Source organism: Notamacropus eugenii, chromosome 2, assembly GCF_028372415.1.
Source record: "Notamacropus eugenii isolate mMacEug1 chromosome 2, mMacEug1.pri_v2, whole genome shotgun sequence".
Lineage (NCBI taxonomy): Eukaryota > Metazoa > Chordata > Mammalia > Diprotodontia > Macropodidae > Notamacropus > Notamacropus eugenii.
This window is the reverse complement of record NC_092873.1, coordinates 413477889-413497126: the sequence shown is the minus strand read 5'-3', so window position 1 is coordinate 413497126 and position 19238 is coordinate 413477889. Positions and strand designations below refer to the sequence as shown.

At 38.8% G+C, this 19238-nt stretch overlaps 1 protein-coding gene across 8 annotated transcripts in view; it reads right to left on the bottom strand.

Moving 5' to 3' along the window:
• The window catches only part of TLR5 (toll like receptor 5), a 126338-nt gene that overhangs the window by 66505 nt on the left and 40595 nt on the right, over positions 1 to 19238 (bottom strand). For all 8 annotated transcript variants that reach the window (XM_072647756.1, XM_072647752.1, XM_072647754.1 and 5 more), the window contains one exon: positions 276 to 2898. In XM_072647756.1, coding sequence (XP_072503857.1) covers positions 309 to 2891 — 2583 coding nt within the window. In that variant the 5' untranslated portion in view covers positions 2892 to 2898 and the 3' untranslated portion in view covers positions 276 to 308. The remainder of the gene's footprint in view (positions 1 to 275; positions 2899 to 19238) is intronic.

The following is a 19238-nucleotide window of genomic DNA, read 5'->3' as shown; positions in this document are numbered from 1 at the left end:
CAAATTATTTTATAGAAATTATCTCATTAGTTCTTCACAATAATCCTGTGAGGTAGGCTTCATATGATCATCCTCATTTGACAGATGAGGAAACTGAATCTGGAAGAGGTAAAGCAACTTGCCCAAGGTTTCACAGCCATCCAAGGTCAGAGACAGGATTTGAACTTGGATCTTCCCAACTCTCAATCTAGCATTCTATCTATTGTATCAACTGGCTGCTTCCAAAGAAACAACCAAACACATGTAATGCAAATATAATGAGAAGAATAACTTACAGCAGGAGTTGAGGTTGAGAATGTCTTCTTTTGCTAGGATACGGTTGCAATAGTTTGCAAAGGCATGTGGTTGGTTTTCTTTTTTTCTTCCTTTTTGGTGAGAATGCATCGAGAGAGTTTATTTAGGAACCAGCCAACATCCTGAAGGTCCTCAGGCCACCTCAGGTATGGTTGCCTCTGCACAAAGATTCGGATAGGCGGGTATTTCATCAACTGATACTGGGACAGGGATCCAGCTACCACCATGATGAGAACATTTTGAAGATCAGAGAAGTATCTGCTCTGGGCAAAATTGAAGGCTTCAATGCACCAGCCATCTTTGAGAAAATGCCTCGTCACAATGCAAATGGTCTTCCTGCTTCTCCAAATGGCATCCTGGATGTTGCTGATGTGGTCCTCTCCTGGGAGGAAGTCCCTTTCCTCAAAACACAGCTTAAATCTATTTTCAGGATTGTATCTGGAGTCCAAGTGCTTGAGGAGTGCATTCTGGACCCATTCAAAGTCTTTGTTACTGAAGCACAAATATGCATCATATTTGTACTTGTCCTCTTCTACCTCCTGGGGATGGTATTGGAATGCCAGTCTCAGGACCATCTTGTGCCAGAGGAAAAAACAGTGCCCACGAAACTTTGTGAACATCATAACTACTGTGAGAAGCAGGGTCAAGGTGGTGGTAAAGAAGATGAAAAGTGAAAAATTAATTAATCGTAGGACTTCCTCTTCATCACAGCCCTCTCTGGGAAATGAATAGAGTGAGACCCCAGAGAATGAGTCAGGGTATGTGCAGTAGACATCCTCAGGGGACCCAAATATGGTGACATTGGTTTGGTTCAGCCAAAGGATAAAATTTATGGTTTTACAATCACAGATATATTTATTGTGGGCTATATCTAGGTGACTCAGTGATGCAAATATAGTAGGGTCAGGGGATAGCAGGTGGTTGTGGGATAAAAGCAAGATTCTTAAATTTTCAGGTAGAACACCAGGAGAAAGAGATGTCAGCCTGTTGCCATGCAGGCTAAGGAGTTGTAATGCAGTCAGGTCACTGAAAACACCAGGTGGAAGGAAATCAAGGTAATTATTATTTAGGAAAAGAACTTTAAGATGAGAAAATCTCTTAAACACATCCCAACATGATCCTACTTGCCAGATGAGTTGCAGGATATTTTCTGAAAGATAAAGGTACTCTAACATATAGTTCTGCAAATGACCATGCTTTGAGTTACAAAAGGAAAATCGATTTTGATTTAAAATGAGAAACTTCAGACCTGGAATCTGGAGAATTGTATAGAGATCATTCAGATCTTCCAACCTGTTTTGTGCTAAATCAAGGAATTCAGCAATTATTTGGATGTTTTGAAAACTTACCAATTTATTGCCACTTAGGAAGGACATATTTAAATTTGGAAGAAAATTAACTGTTTTAATAGCATTATCACGAAGATCCAAAGTTTGTAAATTTTTCAAATGTTTGAATGTCTCCTTGTGAATCATTCCAATATGATTTCTTTGCAGATCAATATAAGCAATGTTAGGCAGTCCATAAAAATCAAAATGGTAGAGTTCTCCCAGCAGGTTATAGGACAGATTGAGAACCTGGAGATTATCAAGACCATAAAATGCTCCTTGAGCAATCTTGTTTACCTTGTTATGTGAAATGTTTAAAACTTTCAACTTTTTGAGGGTCTTAAACAGGTGAAAGCTCAGGGAGAAGATAGAACCATGTGAAATATCCATTCTTATCAATGAATTCATGCCCAGTGCAGCAAATGTGTCTTGGTTAGGGTCCTTTATATTATCAAAACCAAATCCTGGGCCCATGATATGATGGGCAAGAATCAAAGAAAAAATCTTGGTTCCATTGATAGCACGACCAAAGTCTCGTATGATATCTACTGTCCAGCCATTGAGTGAGACATCCAGGATCTCAAGGAACATATTTTTGAAAGGATTCTTGCACTCTTTCCAATTGACTGAGACCCCTCTATAGAGGCCATTGGAAGCAAGACTAAACAAAGAGAATGTTTTCCCTTGGAGGAGCTCAAGATCTTTTTCACATACAAGGGATATTTTGTTTAGAGACAAGTCTATGGATTCCAAAGATTTCAGATCTCTAAAAGAAGGATGAAGGTGGAGACTTTGGATTTGATTTTTAGATAGGTCCAATTTAGCTAAAGAACTTAAATTTCTAAAATAACCTTCTTTTAGAATGGAATCGGAGAGGTTACAGAAAAATAGCCGTAGTTCAATCAAGTTAGGCAAGCCTTGAAAAGCATCAATATGCAAAAAGTGAATGGGAGTAGAACCAATATCCAAGACTGCAAGGTTGGGCAGGTTTCGGAAGGCTTCTCTCTCAATGGTCACAGGAGTGTGCTGCTGTCCTCCTAGCTCTAGCAATTGAAGCTTCTCCAATAGAGGGAATGAAGTGGCACTAACTACCCTGATGTGGTTAAAACTTAACAATAGCTTAATAGTGGTGTTTGGCACTTGGGGGACTTGGGTGAGGTTACAGGAATTATATAAGGCAAGTTGTCCATCAGCTGAGCAAGAAGGAATTCCAAACACAGAAGTGATTTTAAATACCAGTCCCAAGAGAAATGCAAGGAGGTGGTCCATTGTGATCCTAGAGAAAATAGAGAAAAGATCAAAACATGCTGGGCTCTGTATTAAGAAGGTCACAGGAAGGGTAGGGAACACAAAGTAGGGTGATGTGATTGCTATAGACAATGACCCTGGATTTAGACAGCACCTCAGACTCTGGGGACAAAGTCATAGGATGTCAACCTCTGAAATGGAAGCTAATCAAATAAGAACACAGTGGATTAAAAGAGGCAAACCCTTGAAGGAGCCAGTATGATTTCCCATGTAAGAAATGCTAGCTGCAACCAGGAGTTGTCTGCCACTCAAGTTTTTTAAGAACAGTGAGCTGTGAGGGGCTCTCTCCACAAGGATTCAGGCATGTCTGCCACAGGACTCGTGTCAAATTGCACAGAAAATGTTGCTACATGCTCAAAACTGATTGGACAAAGGGTTTCTGAATTTTAAATCATATTTCCTGTTAGCTTCTTGAATCTTGTTACCTTCATATAGTGAACTTGTTCTTCCTAACCTTGGACACCCCACTTGTCTTTGTCTTATATTTGCTTGGTAGTTTATTCTAGATATTGTGAAAAACTGACCCTGCACCATGTATCTTGGAATGGGAGGAGGGGAGACAGGGTGAGAAAATTTGGAATTCAAAATCTTATGAAAGCAAATGGTGAAAACTAAAATTAATTAATTAAAAATAAAAGTGAAACATTGTTTTTCCATGTAATTTGGAAGAAGATAAAATATCAGAATTTTAAAGAAAACTATGCTAACCCCAAAGACCTTGACACCCCAAAGAACTCTGATACCATGACTAAGTCTCCCAAAGAGATCAAAGAAAGAAGAAAAGAGCTCCCATGTAGAAAAATATTTCTAACACTTCTGTTTGTAATGGGTAAGAACTGGAACCTAAGGAGGGAACTATTAGCTGGGGAATGGCTGAACAAGTTAGAACGTTAATATAACGGAATGTTATTGCATTATAAGAAATTGATAGAAATATTTGCATGAAATGATGCAGAATGAAGTTAGTAGAACCAGGGGGGAAAATTAAACAACAACAATGTTACAAAGACAACTAAATTTGAAGAACTGAGGAACTCTGATGGGCACAATGACCGACCAGGATTCCAGAGGACTTAAGATGTAGAATATGACACACATTTTTGAACATGGAAATTGTGGGAATTTATTTTTTGCTTTACTTGCATAATTGTCACAAGGGTTTCATTTTCCTATTAAATTAGGGGGAGAAGACATGGGAAAGAGAAAATAAATGCTTATTAGTTGAAAAATAAAATAAATAAAAGAAGATTTCCCATATCTACTAGTTTAGTCATCCTATCAAAAAGGAAATGAAGCTGGTTTCAATGAAGCCATACTTACTCTTTATACTCAATAATTCCCTCTCCAGATGTTTAGCAACCATGTCTTTAAAGATCCATTCTAGAAAATGGTCCCTAGAATTGGAGTCAAATTCAATGATTCATAAAGTTGGAATATAAAGCTCTCACTTTTTGACAATCAGGACATTTGCCCTTTTTCTGGTATTACCCCTTTCATTTCCCATTATGGTTTCAAATATCAGTAACAGTTGCTTAGTAATCACATCTGCCAGTTTTTTTCTCTCCAGCAAATGAGGGTGTGCCATTTGGATGAAGTGATTTGAATCATCCACGGCAGCTATGTCCTCTCTCTTACCTTACTTATCCTGGTCGTACACTACCTCTGCCAAGAAGGGGGAACACATGATTTGCATTTTATTTATAGTCTTAGAATGTTTACTGCTATAATGAGAGGTTAAGGGCTTTTCCAGAGGTCACAAACTAGTATGTGACAGGTAGGACTTGAACTCAGGTTTGTTTGTTTTTTTACTCTGAGTGTGATTCACATCAACCAAGCCATGCTACCTCTCTCCAACACCATCTTTAAGCAGTCACATGGTTTCATACCTGACTATTTGATTAACTGAATGGAACAGGCTCAGGTTTCTAACAAGTGTACCTTTGAGAGAGAATAGAACAGGTCATCTAACAGGAAGGAATGTGCTCAGTTCCTTCCATGCTTTTGTCCCTTTAACTTCATGGCTGTGAGTACTGAATGATTCTGCCTAGAGCTGGCAATAACACAGCACACCTGGTACATCTGTACAACTCTCAGCACTTTGACAAAATGTTGATGTTTCTAAGAACCACGGATCTCATTAACTAGGGAATGGATGAACAAATTGTATGTGAATGTAATGGAATAATGATGAGTCTGTGATGTAAATGGGAAAAAGCAGACCAATGAATGACTTTATTAAGTGCTTATTGTGTTGTAGGGATCCAAATAGAGAAGTAAGCCAGCCCTTGCTCTTATGGGGGAGATAACCCATGTGGAAAGTTTTAATTGAAAGTCAGATGGCAAAATCCGATGGTCTTTAGAGTTTGGTGGCAAAGCAGATAATGCCTCTTCTTAAATGCCATTTCCACTGTTATAATTATATCAATTTCTGATGGTGAGTCACTTGATGGTGCAAAGAACTTTGGTGGCAAGAACTTACTTTCTTGAATCTTCAGTAGCTGTGGCTACAGCATTTATAAGAGCAGTGAGTTGCCAGGCCAACTCTCTACAGCCTTGTTATTATTATTATTTCTCAAGATAATCACTGTGGGCTCTAATGGAAATCTAATGGTCATGTTAGAGAATGAGGAAAGAAAATTAGAGTAGCATTGGAAAGAGAAATGAATCTTCTTCAGATCAGGAATAAAGTCCCTGGGGATATGACTGTTAGCAAAATATTTCTTGCTACTCTCCCCAGCTTCCATTACTGATGCCTTTCCTAAAAGCTTAGGTTCTGTCAGAGGGAATCCCCTTTGCAGCCATAAAACAATCTCACAGTAAGTTCAAGAAAAAAGCCCCCCAAATTATTTTACTTTCCCTGCTCAGGTGGAGCAAAGGTGGTGAACTGGCTTTCTTAAAAATGTTAATTGTTCAGAATAGATGGCAATGCCAGCTTCTATGGCCAAAAGGAAGAAAAATACACCTCACCCTCATTTATATTCTTGAATTAAAATGCAAACATTTTGAATTAGAAGTTTAGGAGGGAAATGCAGATAATAGCTGGGAAGTGGTTTCTGTTCCAATTGCTTTTTTGGGGGTGGGGGAGAGAGGAAGGAGGAGAGAAGGAGAGAATAAGAAGGAGGAAGGCAGGAGAGAACAGTTCTACGATACTTGTAAATCTCTTTGGTAAATATGTGAAGCCATCCTGGCTTCAACTGTTTCAGCTGAGTCTGTATTTGGACTTAAGGAAAAACGATGGCTAATCTTCAGTGAAAGGAAATCTTTCAAACACATAGCAGCAATGTTTTCTAGCATTATATGTTGTATAATCTGGCCCCACTCTCTCAGGGTTGGGAAGCCTCCAAATCCCTCTCATGGTCCTCAGGGACTCCAAAGAGTTTGGGTCTATTTTTTCTCTGTTATTGGCTTAAACTCTCACTGGTGTGTTCTCCTTATTTGTTAGGAGGGGCAGTGACTAACCTCTCAACTTTATTTAGCCACTTAACACTTGTAGCTTTTATGAATGGATGTTTACTTCAAAGATATAATAAGAACAAACATACAGATGTCTCCCCTAACACCTCAGGGGCGTAATGCCTGTCCTTCCTACACTGTCTCATTCTCTTGTTGGGGAGATTAGGGTAAAAATTTAGCTCAATTCCTATATAGCATCTCTCCCATCAAGTTCTTGAAGGTCATTCCTAAAGATCACTCCTTGCTCCTTGGCATATTGATGCTAGGCTGACTACACCACTTAGACTGAATTCCCATGGCTTGTTTTCCCAGTCTTTTAAAACTCCCAAGGCTGGGACTTTATTCCTTGTACCTAGATTTAAAACCCAAGGATCTAGCTCTATTTCTTTCTTTCTTTTCTTTTTGTAAAAACTGGAGATTTATTGTTATTTTGTGATTAGTAAATTGTCAAAGTGGCTATGATACTTTCCCATAACTAAATATCACCATTCACCAGTACAAAAGTTGGTACTTAACCAGACTGAGGAACAAGGCAGAAAGAGCTGACATGTGAGTATCCCTGGTAACTCAATTTACACTCTTCATGCCTGTGTACTGCATATTATTCTTGCCAAGGAAAAGTGTCTGAACAGATTAGTGGGGCAATATGGCCTCCACAACCATTTTTGTAGCAAGCAGTTACAGAAGTAATAGAATCGAACTTCAATATTTCCCTTCATTTTATTGGACTGCACCTATGTTACTTGAACATATTTCAGTTATTTAAAACTGAGGGGAAAAAAGGGAAAACTAAGGGAAAAAACCTGACCTAAGTGAATGCTGAACCAGTCAGTCAAACATATGACTAACTTCTAGGTTATCTCTGAATTGCTCCTAGAGGAATGTACCACCCAGCACTTTGAGAATTAGGCAAATAGGATTTCTCTGGAATAAAGACTGTAAAAAGAAAAGCCCAATGTTCTTACTATACAGTTAGAACAGTTCTTTATCTTTTATCTGTAAATTGTATTTCTACACTACCCAATAGCCATTTCAATTCAAATAGATTCTTGGTTACCAGGTATAATCCTGGTCCAATTGGGAGGCAGATTTCCTCTAAAATGTTTCCTCTCTGAGCCTCTGAAAAGTGTAATGTTCAACTATTCTTATAGGACTACCAAAACACTTCGGAAACAAGTCATTCACAAATCATTTTTGATTCATTTATAACCTGCACACAAGAGAAATAGCTGATAAACCCAAAAGAAAGTTTTATTTTTACATGGTAGTTAAAAGTAATTGAAATATCATGACACTTTCAGTGAAAGTAACATTTCTAATTAGAAATCATAATACATGTTAAAATCCCTGAGGTAAAGCTGAAAAGCCTTAGGCAAAAGCACTTTCTGCAAATAATATAGTGCTTCTTCAGTCTGCACAAAGACTAAAAGGTAATTTACAGTTGATCTGTGAATGTCGAGACAGTATTACAATGTAGTTTTCTGTATAATTAAATGTATACTTAAAGAGCTAATCAGAATCAGCATTTTTACGACATTTTAAATGAAGTTGCCTAAACAGCATTGTTGTCCAGCCCGATTTCTTGGGGCCTTTCCCTTTATGTCACAGTCTTTTATAGGACACATTATATGACCAGGGCACATCATAAGATAATGAAATGAAAAAGAGGAAGTAGCTGAAGCCAACAGGTCTTTTTGAATGCCTCTAGAGCTAATCAGAGAGACTCAATATGTCGCTAACCAACCAGAACCAGTTATGGAAGGCCCATGAGTGCTTCCACTATCCTGGAAGCAGAATCCCCGCCTCTTCACTTGGGAAAATGCCATCTCAGGTGCTCTGGGCATGATTTAGACCCCTGTTATATTTCTTGTGGCCTTCTCCCATGGAGCTGAGAAATTCTCTCCTGATAACATCTATTTCTTATACATATTCTAAGAAAAGAGCACCACAGAATTCCTAGCTTATGGGAACAGGGACTTCATGAGGCCGGAAGCTTCAGCAGAGATTTGTTATTAGTCATAATGCCACATCTGAAGCAGAAGAAGAGCTCAAGATATATAAAATTCTAACTTGAAAAGAAATTCCTTACAGGGTCTAGTGAGGTGACCTTGCTTAAAACAGCTTGTGAAGGGATGAACAGTATTCAGCCCAAAGGCCAGCTCTCCAGATGTCCAATGAGCAGTATGTCTGGGAGATGGCAATAAAGATGATGATGATGACGTCTCCTTATGACAATGTCTTTTTAATCTGTATATAACACTTTATATTTCCCGACACAGAGCAGATATTATTGTTCTCATTTTAGAGATGAGAAAACAGGGCTGGACAAGCAGAATGAGTTGCCCAAGGTCCACACAGCTACTCAATAGCAGAGCAGACACTAGAATACAAGACCTGTAAGTCTCCATTTGGTTCTTTCTCCTGCTACGACTAGCTCCTTCTGCAACATATACCACATCACCACCATCTGGCTCATCTTGATACCTCTGCCTGAGAGAAAAAAATCACTCTAATGATAATCATTTGTTTAATACTTCAAGGAGTCCTGAAGGGAAATGTGCTCCCTCAGTAAAAGCAAGTAATTAAATATGCTTCCTGACAAAAAGGGTAAGGAACTAGGATAAAGAAAGGAGAAAAATGATAGACGTAGGCCACTGATTTCCAAATGGTCTAACCTCATTTCCAGCACTATTATTTTGCTAGTAAAAGAGATTGTCCACGAGTACATTGGCAAACACATGAGGTCAGTATTCTAATGTGGAAACTGAAGGATAAAAGATCATTTGTATGGCATGGTGATTTTCCAGGGTGTTTTGAACAGTTGTTTGAGTCCATGAAAGACTGGAGCAAGTGCTCCAACCAAGAATCAGTTTCTTTCTTTGACTTCTTTCTTTCTACCCAAGCCACCCTAACAACAACAACAAAAGATATTTTGCAGTTATAGGGATTAGAGCACAAGGGGATTTGGGGAGCATCATCTAGCACAACTCCTCATTTTATAGATGAGGAAATGAATGTGGTTAAGGTCCCACAGGTAGTAAAGAACAGGGTTAGGATATGAACCCAGGTCCCTTGATTGCAAAACCAATGCTCTTTACACTATGATCTACTGTACCGATTGCTGTACCAATGTTTCTAGGCAGTCATTCCTCCAAGTTCTAATCAGGCACAACCCTCTTTGGTTTCCAAGAAGAGATACCTGACATCAGATTCTGAATTATCTAGGTGACCTTTAGGACTTTATGTGATTGCTGTGATCTGCCTCATATGGATCCCAAGGGGCTATTGATCTATGAATTTCTATCTGAGCAAGAAGGATAAGTGAGGCATCGAGCCTCTGCATGGGATTGTTGTTTGTTTTGTTATTTACTGTACCGTTAAACTGAGAGGCTTACTCTCCCGTTGACTCCCTTTACTCCACTTTGGTGAGATTTCCTTTCTCATTAGGAGAAACACTTTGTTAAGTGTTGTGCCCGTATATGAGTTAATAAAAAAAAAAAACTGATTATAACTTCTTAATGGGTCTATTAAAATCTTGATAGCTTGTTTTCCTCTTTTTAGTTTTCATACACACACACACACACACACACACACACGCACACCCATACCTCAAAATCCACTAAACTTACTAAAATCCAATGTTAGTTCCTTCCATGGTCACTCCCTGCAGTTATTACTACCTGTACTATGCTGGCTGCCTATAATAACCACCTCCCAAGGTTATTGAATTTGGGCTATCCTTTGACTAATTGGGAGAAACTGTCCTACATAGATCTCCCTTTGAGATATTAGCTTGCTGTGTCTAAAGCTTCTAATGGTGTTGAAGGTGTGTTCTAAAGAGTAGTTGTGAGTTCTGACTTGCACCTACCCTGACCAATTAAGCTCCCCAACCTTTTAAGGTCAGATGAGAAATAACTTTCCTGATAAACTATACCATAATTGAAGCCTTTTCTTTATATAAACAAGAGCAATTTGACCTCAGCTTACATTCTATTGAAGCTGCCCTGGGGTTAAAGACCCATGCTGGTGAGGATCTACTGTTACCTGCCCTCCACAGATAAGTGAACTGTGGCCTGAGAAGCAGTTTCATTTTAGAACCTTTTCCCACCATCTTGCAAACCAAGTGGCTCTGCTATATCCCTCGATGAATCCCAATTATATACATAAGTTATACATTAGACTCTCTTGGATGTTTTGTTGGCATGATGGCAGTACCTGCCACATAACCATCCAATTAGAGACCATTTGCTGCTAAATGCTGGGGAATGGACAAGGAAGACAGATCACCTCTCCAGACTCTGAAGTTATCCTCTAGAAACCAGAGCAAAGATCAGGTACATTCAGGATCACCTGGCTATAGATGACAATTGAATGTTGTGTTACAAAAAAGAAAAAAAAAAAACGGGAGAGGAAAACTGAGTGACCTGTTTCAGGGAACGTTCCTTGTTCATTTTGACATTCACTGCTTTTCAAATCCCAGGCAGGTGGACCTTTTGGTTTTAAATAGCAAACCTTCATTCTCCTTGTAAAACTTTCCACATAAAACTTACTTTTCCTTTCTTTTTTTTATATTAAAGCCACCTGGATACCTCAACAAGCAAGACTTTTTCTAACAAAACTTATTCTTACCACTTATTTTATAGATTTTTATTGTTCCTTTGTTGTAGTAGGGAGTAGATCATAAATACAAACTAATCAACATTAACGTAATAAAAAACCATTGGATTGATAGCCAGTTTGAATTACTGTGTCACAGGGACAAAAACATCTATGTGGAGACAGTATTTTAAGGTAACAGAAATTTTTCGTTACAAGAATCCTAAGGGGTAAACGATACAAATAGCCAGAGTAATTGATGTAACAGTGACTGGAGCTTTGACCCAGGCCACTGATATAGAATGGGTCCCTTTTCCTCTCTGCTCACTGAATCCTTTAGTCTCCATCTCCCCAAGCCTCTCACTGACCTCCCGTGTTCCAGCATTTTTGTCCCCCTCTCTCAATCCAGCTTTTCTCATTGTAGCACCCTCCCGTCTTGCCCATAGCTTTCCCCACACTCTACCATTTCCTAGTGATTTGGGGATATCAGCCCTGGCTACGGGGGCATAGCTCTGACATTCAGGGGAATAGGCTTCTCTCTTTCCTGGCTTAACTCCACCCAGGATGGACTCTCTTTTGAACTGAACCCTCTTTCAATGAATTAACCCTAGACACAGGAGTTTCTGATTATGCTGTAGCAAGAATTACCTTCCTTTTTTCAAAGGAGGAAACTGAGGACTTGGAACAGGAAAGTGATTTGCCCAGTCATAACTAGGAAGTTTATCATCTGGGACTTGTGTACCTAGGGTACAATATGTATTGGAGGCCTTAGGTTTGTAGATGAAACCCTGTAAATAGGATAGTGAACAGACTGACAGGGTCTGTAGAGTGAATTTAAGTTAATTTTTAAAAAAAAAATACTTGGCTAATTTATGCTCTGGAAACTACGATCCCTATATTATTCAGATACAGTAATTACACACACGCACACACACACACACACACACACACACAATATAGGATTCTAAATAATGTGAGTGAAAAATCACCACTTATTGTTTCTCCCTAATATAATCAAAATTCAAAATAACCTTGATAAACTGAAGAATTATGAGAAATAAACAGAATGAAAATCAGTGAAAGCAAGCACAAGATATCCAACAGCTGAGGGAAAAACCAGAGTGTATAATAATTGACTCTTTGCAAGTAAAGTAAGATTTAATTTTAAGATTTAAAGAGTTATTGTGAACCAAGGTTGAATCATGTATCATTATTGCAAGTCTTTTTCCTCTCTTAAAGCAAACCTAACACTGGGATTTATAAAGAATTGAATAAATGGGAACCCTGAAGTCATCCTCCCGGTACGCCCAACCATGAGAAGAGAACAGATGGAGCACTGAACCAAGAATGGGAAGACCTGAGTTCTAAATCTATCTCCAACACCTACTAGCTGTGTGACTCTGAACAAATTCCTTAACTTCTATATACTTTATTTTTCTCCTCTGTAAAATGGGAATAATGCTTGTACTACCATGGTGTCCTGGAATAGATGTGGATTTGGGGTCAGTGAATCTTGGTTCAAGTCCCAGTCTTACCACTTGCCATCTGTGACTTAGATCAATTCAATGAGTATTCTTGGGTCTAAGTTTCCTCATCTATAGAATTAGAGGACTGGACAAGATAGCCTTTAAAGTCCCTTTCAATTTGGAAGTCAATGATTCAATGATACAAATACGTGCTTCACAGGATTGTTGCAAGGAAAATTAATCTTTATGGGCTTTGCAAATATCTGTTGTTATCCTTCCCAGTTTTATTTTATGCCTTTGAACAAACTCGGCTTCAAACAGACAAACTTCTTCATTCTAAAAAAAGAAAGGTCCAATTCAAATCTAAAGTTCTGAATTTCTATGATCTTACCAGAGATATGTCCTAAATTTGGAGAAGATTCAGAAAATAGCCTTCAGAAAAGAGCATAAGGGTAACAGATTCATAGAATTGGAGATGGAAAAGACTTTGCAGATCTGATGCAGAGGTGTCATAGCCCACAGTCCAAGCAGTCTGCAAAAACTCAGGAGTGTCCAGGAACCAGATTAAAATGGAATTGGGAAATGTTTAACAAATTTATTTTCTTTTTTTAAAATTTATGGAATAAAACAAGATTTCTATAACACAATATAAAGAAAAAAAGGTGATTGCACATGAAACTACAACTCCATATTCCTTTAAAATATATAAAAAGTTATTATGTAAATTTTTTTCTTCCTCCTCCACCCAGAGATGGCTGCCATTAGGCACAAATACACACAAGCATAGACACACACACACACACACACACACACACACACAGACACATAAAATCATTCTGGATATACTTCTATCTATCAATTCTTTCTCTAGATGCAGATGGTATCTTCCTTCCTATGCCCTTTGCAGTAAATTGGGTATTTATAATAGTCACAATGACTTATTCATTCAAAGTTATACTTAAAACGATATTGTTGTTATATATACAACGTTCTCTTGGTTCTGCTCATTTTACTCATTTATATTCATTATTTCGTGCAAGTCTATCCATGTTTTCTAAAACCAGCAAGCTCATCATTTCTTATAGCAGAGTCGTATTCCATTACAATCATATACCAGAACTTGTCCAACCATTCCCCAATTGATGGGGATCCTTGAAATTTCCAGTTCCTTGCCACCACAAAGAGAGTGACTATAAACATTTTAGAACTATTTTCTAGGCTATTTTTCTTTGTCCATAATCATGTTTAGAAACAGACCTAGTGGTGGTATTGCTGGGTCAGACAGTATAGGCAGTTTAATAATTCCTTGAGTATAATTCCAGATTGCTCTTCAAAATGGTTGGATCAGTTCACAATTTCACCAACAATGAATTGGTGTCCCAATTTTTCCACATCCCCTCAACATTTGTCGTTTTCCCTTTCAATCATTTTAGCCAATCTGATATGTATAAAATTATATCTTAAGGTTGTTTTAATTTGCATTTCTCTAATCAATAATGATTTAGAGTATTTTTATAGAAATATAAATTGTTTTGATTTCTTCATCAGAAAACTTCCTGTTCATATCTTTTGACCATTTATCAATTGGAGGGATGAATCATATTCTTATAGATTTTACAATGTTCTTTATATATTTGAGATATGAGACCTTTATCTGAGAAACTGTGTACAAAATTCCCCTCCCCCCCATTTTCTTCTTCTGATCTTGGATACATTTGTTTTATTTGTACAAAAACATTTTAATTAATGTAATTGAAGTTATCCATTTTACACCTCACTCTGCTCTCTATCTCTTATTTATTCATAAACTGTTCACCTATCCTATAAGTCTGATAAGTAATATGCTGCATGTTCTTCAAACTTTCTTGTAATGTCTCTCTTTACATCTAGGTCATATAAATAATAACTAAAAATGCAACATAGATAATGTTAACTTGTGATTTTCTAAGTAGGTATGCCACATCAGGGAATAATTATCTGAGAAGACTGGTTCATAGGTATCACCAGACTGCTGAAGGGTTCAGTAACAGACACAAAAAGATTAAGTACCCTTGTAAAGTTTAAATGACTTGGGGAGAGAAGAAAAGGCAAATATAACCTTTAAGCATTATAAAGCATTAAAGTGGCTGCTGTTCTTCATTCTCAAAGAGGACCAAAATGATATCACCATGTTGGAGTCAAGGTATGGTGTGTATGACTGTGGTTGATCACACCAAAGTGAGTCCAAAAGGCCCTACCACAGGTTGGTCACAAATAGTTATATGAACATTTGGAGTAGAGATGTCTCTGAATTTGCACATCTCATGTTTCTTTTAACCTACTGCAATTTTGCTTTGCTCAGAGAGCACAGCACCTTCTTGACACTGGCACACCATGCCAGGCAATCCTATGCTGATCCCACGTGTCACAATCAGTCCCAAAGTTCTTCAGAGAGACATTGAAAGTGTCTTGTATTGCTTCTTCTGACCTCCATGAGAGCACCAGTGTATTCTCTGTAAAACAGTCTTTTAGGCAAATGTGTATTTTGCATTCAAACAATGTGGATAGCCCTCTGCAGTAGATTTTGAATGCTTGTCAGTTTAATTTGAGTGAGGACGTCAGCGTCTGGTACCTTATCCTGCCAACTGATCTTCAGAATCTTCCTAAGAGAATTCAAATAGAAGCAAGTAAGTTTCCTAGCATGGTATTGGTATACTGCCTTGGTTTTACAGGCATGCAACAGAACAATGTTCTCTATAGATCTTCAGTTTGGTAAGCAGCCTAATACCTCTTCTTGCCTTTCTCTCTACTTTCCTTTGGAGCCTCTAAACACTGAGTTAGCTCTGGCATTGCATGCATCAACCTCATCATTTGTGTGGATATCCCTGGAAAGTACACTGGCAAAATAAGTGAACTTATCCACACCATTCAAAATTATTCCATTTGCTGTAACTGGTGGTTCCACATGTGGATGATGTGGTGCTGGCTGGTGGAGAATCTCTCTTTTCTTGATGTTAATTGTTAAGCCAAAATTAGCACAAGAAGCAGAGAATGAAGGCATACTCTGTTGCATGTCAGCTTCAGAGGCTGCTCTGAGTGCACAGTCATCTGCAAGCAAAAGGTCACCCACCAACTCTCCTTCCACTTTAGTCTTGGCTTGTAACCTTCCAAGTTAAATAATTTATCATCAGTGTGGTAGCTGATATTGATGCCATTTTCATCTTTGTTGAGGGCTTCTGACAACATTTCTGAAAAAAATCATGCTAAAAAGCATGGGAGCAAGCACACAGTCCTGCCTCCATTGGTGACTGGGAAAGTGTGAGAGCTTCATCCATTATCCAGAACCTGTGCAAGCATGCTGTCATGAAACTGACATACAACACTGATGAATTTCTCTGGGCATCCACATTTTACCATGATTTTCTATAAACCTTGCATAGATGACCATCTTCCAGTTGATGGATCAATGTATTAAAGAAGACCCTGGCAAGAATCTTGCCAGCAAAGACTAAGAGAGAGATTCAAATGTCACAGGGCAATCTATTTCCATTTCCTTTTCCTTTATAGAGATGGACATAAAAAGGCATCTTTGAACTCCTGAGAGACAGCCTCTTCTTGCCATATTACCTGGAAAACTATCCTGCTGGTAAACCCTGTAGAGTTCTCATTTTTCATTTAGCAACTTCTGAATTTCTCCATCATTTTCATCAAACCAATTTTAATGTTTGTGAGTGTTGTGGTCCAGATGAACAAACACAACTCTGTACACCAAATCTCTGAAAGCTACCCACTCCTTTTCTGCTCCACTGTTGCCAACTTTGGCTTAACTTTCCTTCCAAGTTATCAATGAATTGTTCCTATTCAGAGAAGTGCTCTGATCTGTTGACAAGTCTTTTGGTAGTCTTTTTCTTCCTCAGAGCTGAGCTGCTGCTTTTGTTGAATGCAGATACTTAGCTTAGAGAGGATAAGTCCATAATCAATCCAACACTCTGCTCCACACATTGCCTTTGTCACTCTCACATCCTATTTGTCTCTTCTACTTAAAATGACAGTTTATTAAATGCCAATGTTTGCTGTGAGAGTGCATCCATGAAGTTTTATTGTGTTTAGGTAAATAGAAGATAGTGTTGGTGATGAGGTCATGAGATGAACAAGTGTTTAGTAGTAAGTGATCATTCCTGTTGCTGTTTCCAACTCTTTTCTTCCCAAGGACTCCCTGCCATGTCTGGTAGTTTGAGCCTACTGTAACATTAAAGTTACCTTGAATTACAAGCTTGTCCTCTTTTGGCACATTAATGATGAGGTCTCCAGGCCTTCATAAAATTTTTATTTGACCTCATTTGAGTTCATAATGGTGGGAATATAGGCACTGATGATGATGATGGCATGGTGCTTTTCTGCAAGTGGCAATCACATTGTCATGAGCCTGTGGTTCACTCCATTTGGTAGGCAAACAAGCTTGTTGACTATATTAGTTTTGATTGCAAAACCTATGCCATGGGCACATCTCCACTGCACCCACTCCAGAAAAATGTGTATCCAGCTCTGATTTGGGTAGGCTGGCCTTCATTTGCCAGTCTTGTTTCACTCAGGGCTGCTATTTGAATGGGATACCTGCTGAGTTCTCTCACAACAAGACATATTCGTCTTTCAGGTCTACTGGATTTTGAGTTGTTCATAAGTATGCCCACATTTAGAATTATCTTCACAAAAGTTTTTGTACATTTTTTTTTTTGTATTTCAACTGCAGGGTGAAATACCTGCCTGCCATGGTAAGCAGGCCAGGATTGAATTCAACAGATAATTTTTAGGGCACCTTTTCTAGCCCCTTCCTCACACCAGGAAATGAGCAGTACAGTCCTTTAAAAAGGCTGCTCAGATACCCAATTGGCTGCCAAATCTCACTGCTGCTTCAGTCTAGCAAAAAGACAACCTTATGGCCTGGGCTGCCTGTGTGTAAGCTTGTGACTACAGCTCCTGGTGTATCTGCACCTACTGCTTCCTCATTTGTCTGTCCCCATACAACTTTGAGGAAGGTGGAAATGGTAAAATGGTATGGATGATGTCTTTTGATTTATTCATAAATTGGATTTAAGTGAGGCAGAATTTCATGAAGTCAATGTCCTCACTCTCCCTTCCAGAGTCATAGGAATCCAGATGACTGGAAATGGCTTGGGATGTAGTGGATGACCTTGGTGTCTTTGATGTCTAAGAATTCCACAGCATCTGCTTCAGCCACCTTCACAGCTGTTGGAACAGATTGTTCTTATCTGCCCATTCACCAGGGCAAGTCTTCAAGGGATTGAAGTAGATTAACTCACCAGTGAGTTTGAGAGCCCTCAGCTACCCTCAACCTGCTTTAGACTGTCTGTCTAAAGGGTTTTCCAGGGTATGGCCACCGTGCATTTCATTGCTTCTTGGAGCCACAAATGAGAGTTGAGTGAATCAGGTGGACACCAAGGGTGGAGAGTAGTGCTAAAAAAAGGCTCAACAGCCCTCTCATCAGTGGTACTAGTCTTCCTCAAACACCTGTACACCCCAAAGCAATAAATACAAATCCACAAATCCCATTCAAGACTCATTATTTTTATTTCCAAGCTGTGCCTCCTATAGAAAGGGTCTAACAAAAAGAATGAGATACTGCAAGATGACCAACCATACTTCCTTAGCAAGTACTGTGTTTTCTCAACTCTGGGCACTAAACAATAGAATGTCTCAACTTGTAGAATTCTTTATTGTTTACAAAACATTTTAAGGCAAGCTTATTACCTCTCCTGGATATGTGGTCTTCTAGTCATTCCCTTTCCTTAATCCATTGTCCACTTAGCTGTGCAACTAAGCTTGCTAAAGCACAGGTCAGATCAGGTTACTCTTGACTCAAAAATGTTATTAGCTCTCTATTGCCTACAACATAGAATACAAATTCCTCCCCCCTGCATTTAAAGCACTCCACCCTGTGGCTACCCACTAGCTTTCCAGTCTTAGATAACACTCCTCTCCACCCTGCCCCCCCCCCCCCCCCATGTTACAGCTGAAATTGCTGATTACTTGTGGCCAGAGCTCAGCCCTCCACACCTTCCTACAGGCTGTCCCTAATGAATGGAATCCACTTGTAGAGCCATGGAATTTTAGGAATTATATGAGGAAAGGGCCCCAGTCACCAACCAACTAGTCCACCCCAAACCTTGGGCGGGGGAACAAAACCCTCTTTACAACATGCCAATTAAGGGGTCGTATAGCATTGTTTGTTGCCCTCCAGTAAAGGGCAACCCCTTACCTTCCAAGGAAGCTATTCTGCCTGTGGATAGCTTCAGTTCCTAAGTAAAGCATTTTAAAATGTAATCCAGGGGTTGTTAACCTCTTTTTGTGTCACGGACACCATTGGCTGTCTGGCGAAGCCTGTGCCCCTCCTTTTCTGAATCATGTTTTAAATGCATAAAATGAAAACACAGAATAACACAGGAAACAAATAAATTGGCATATAGTTACAGAAAAAAGAAAAAAAACAGCAATTAAGGACCAAAGCTCTAGAAAAAGAAACTGAGGCCCAGGAAGGTTGAGTCATTTGTCATTGTCACTAACATTACAGTAAGAGCTAATGTCCTGCAGAAAATATGCTTCATGCATTTTAACAGCTAACATCTCCCTTTGTGCTCAAAGGCAACTCAAAATACAACAGAACTGAATTAGTGAATCTCAGAAATTCTCTGTATTATTATTACCACAAGAGAACACATTACAAATTATGGGTTTTATGTTGCTATTAGCTGCTAAATATTCTTTCAATTTAGCCTGCATGTATCTTGTATATTCA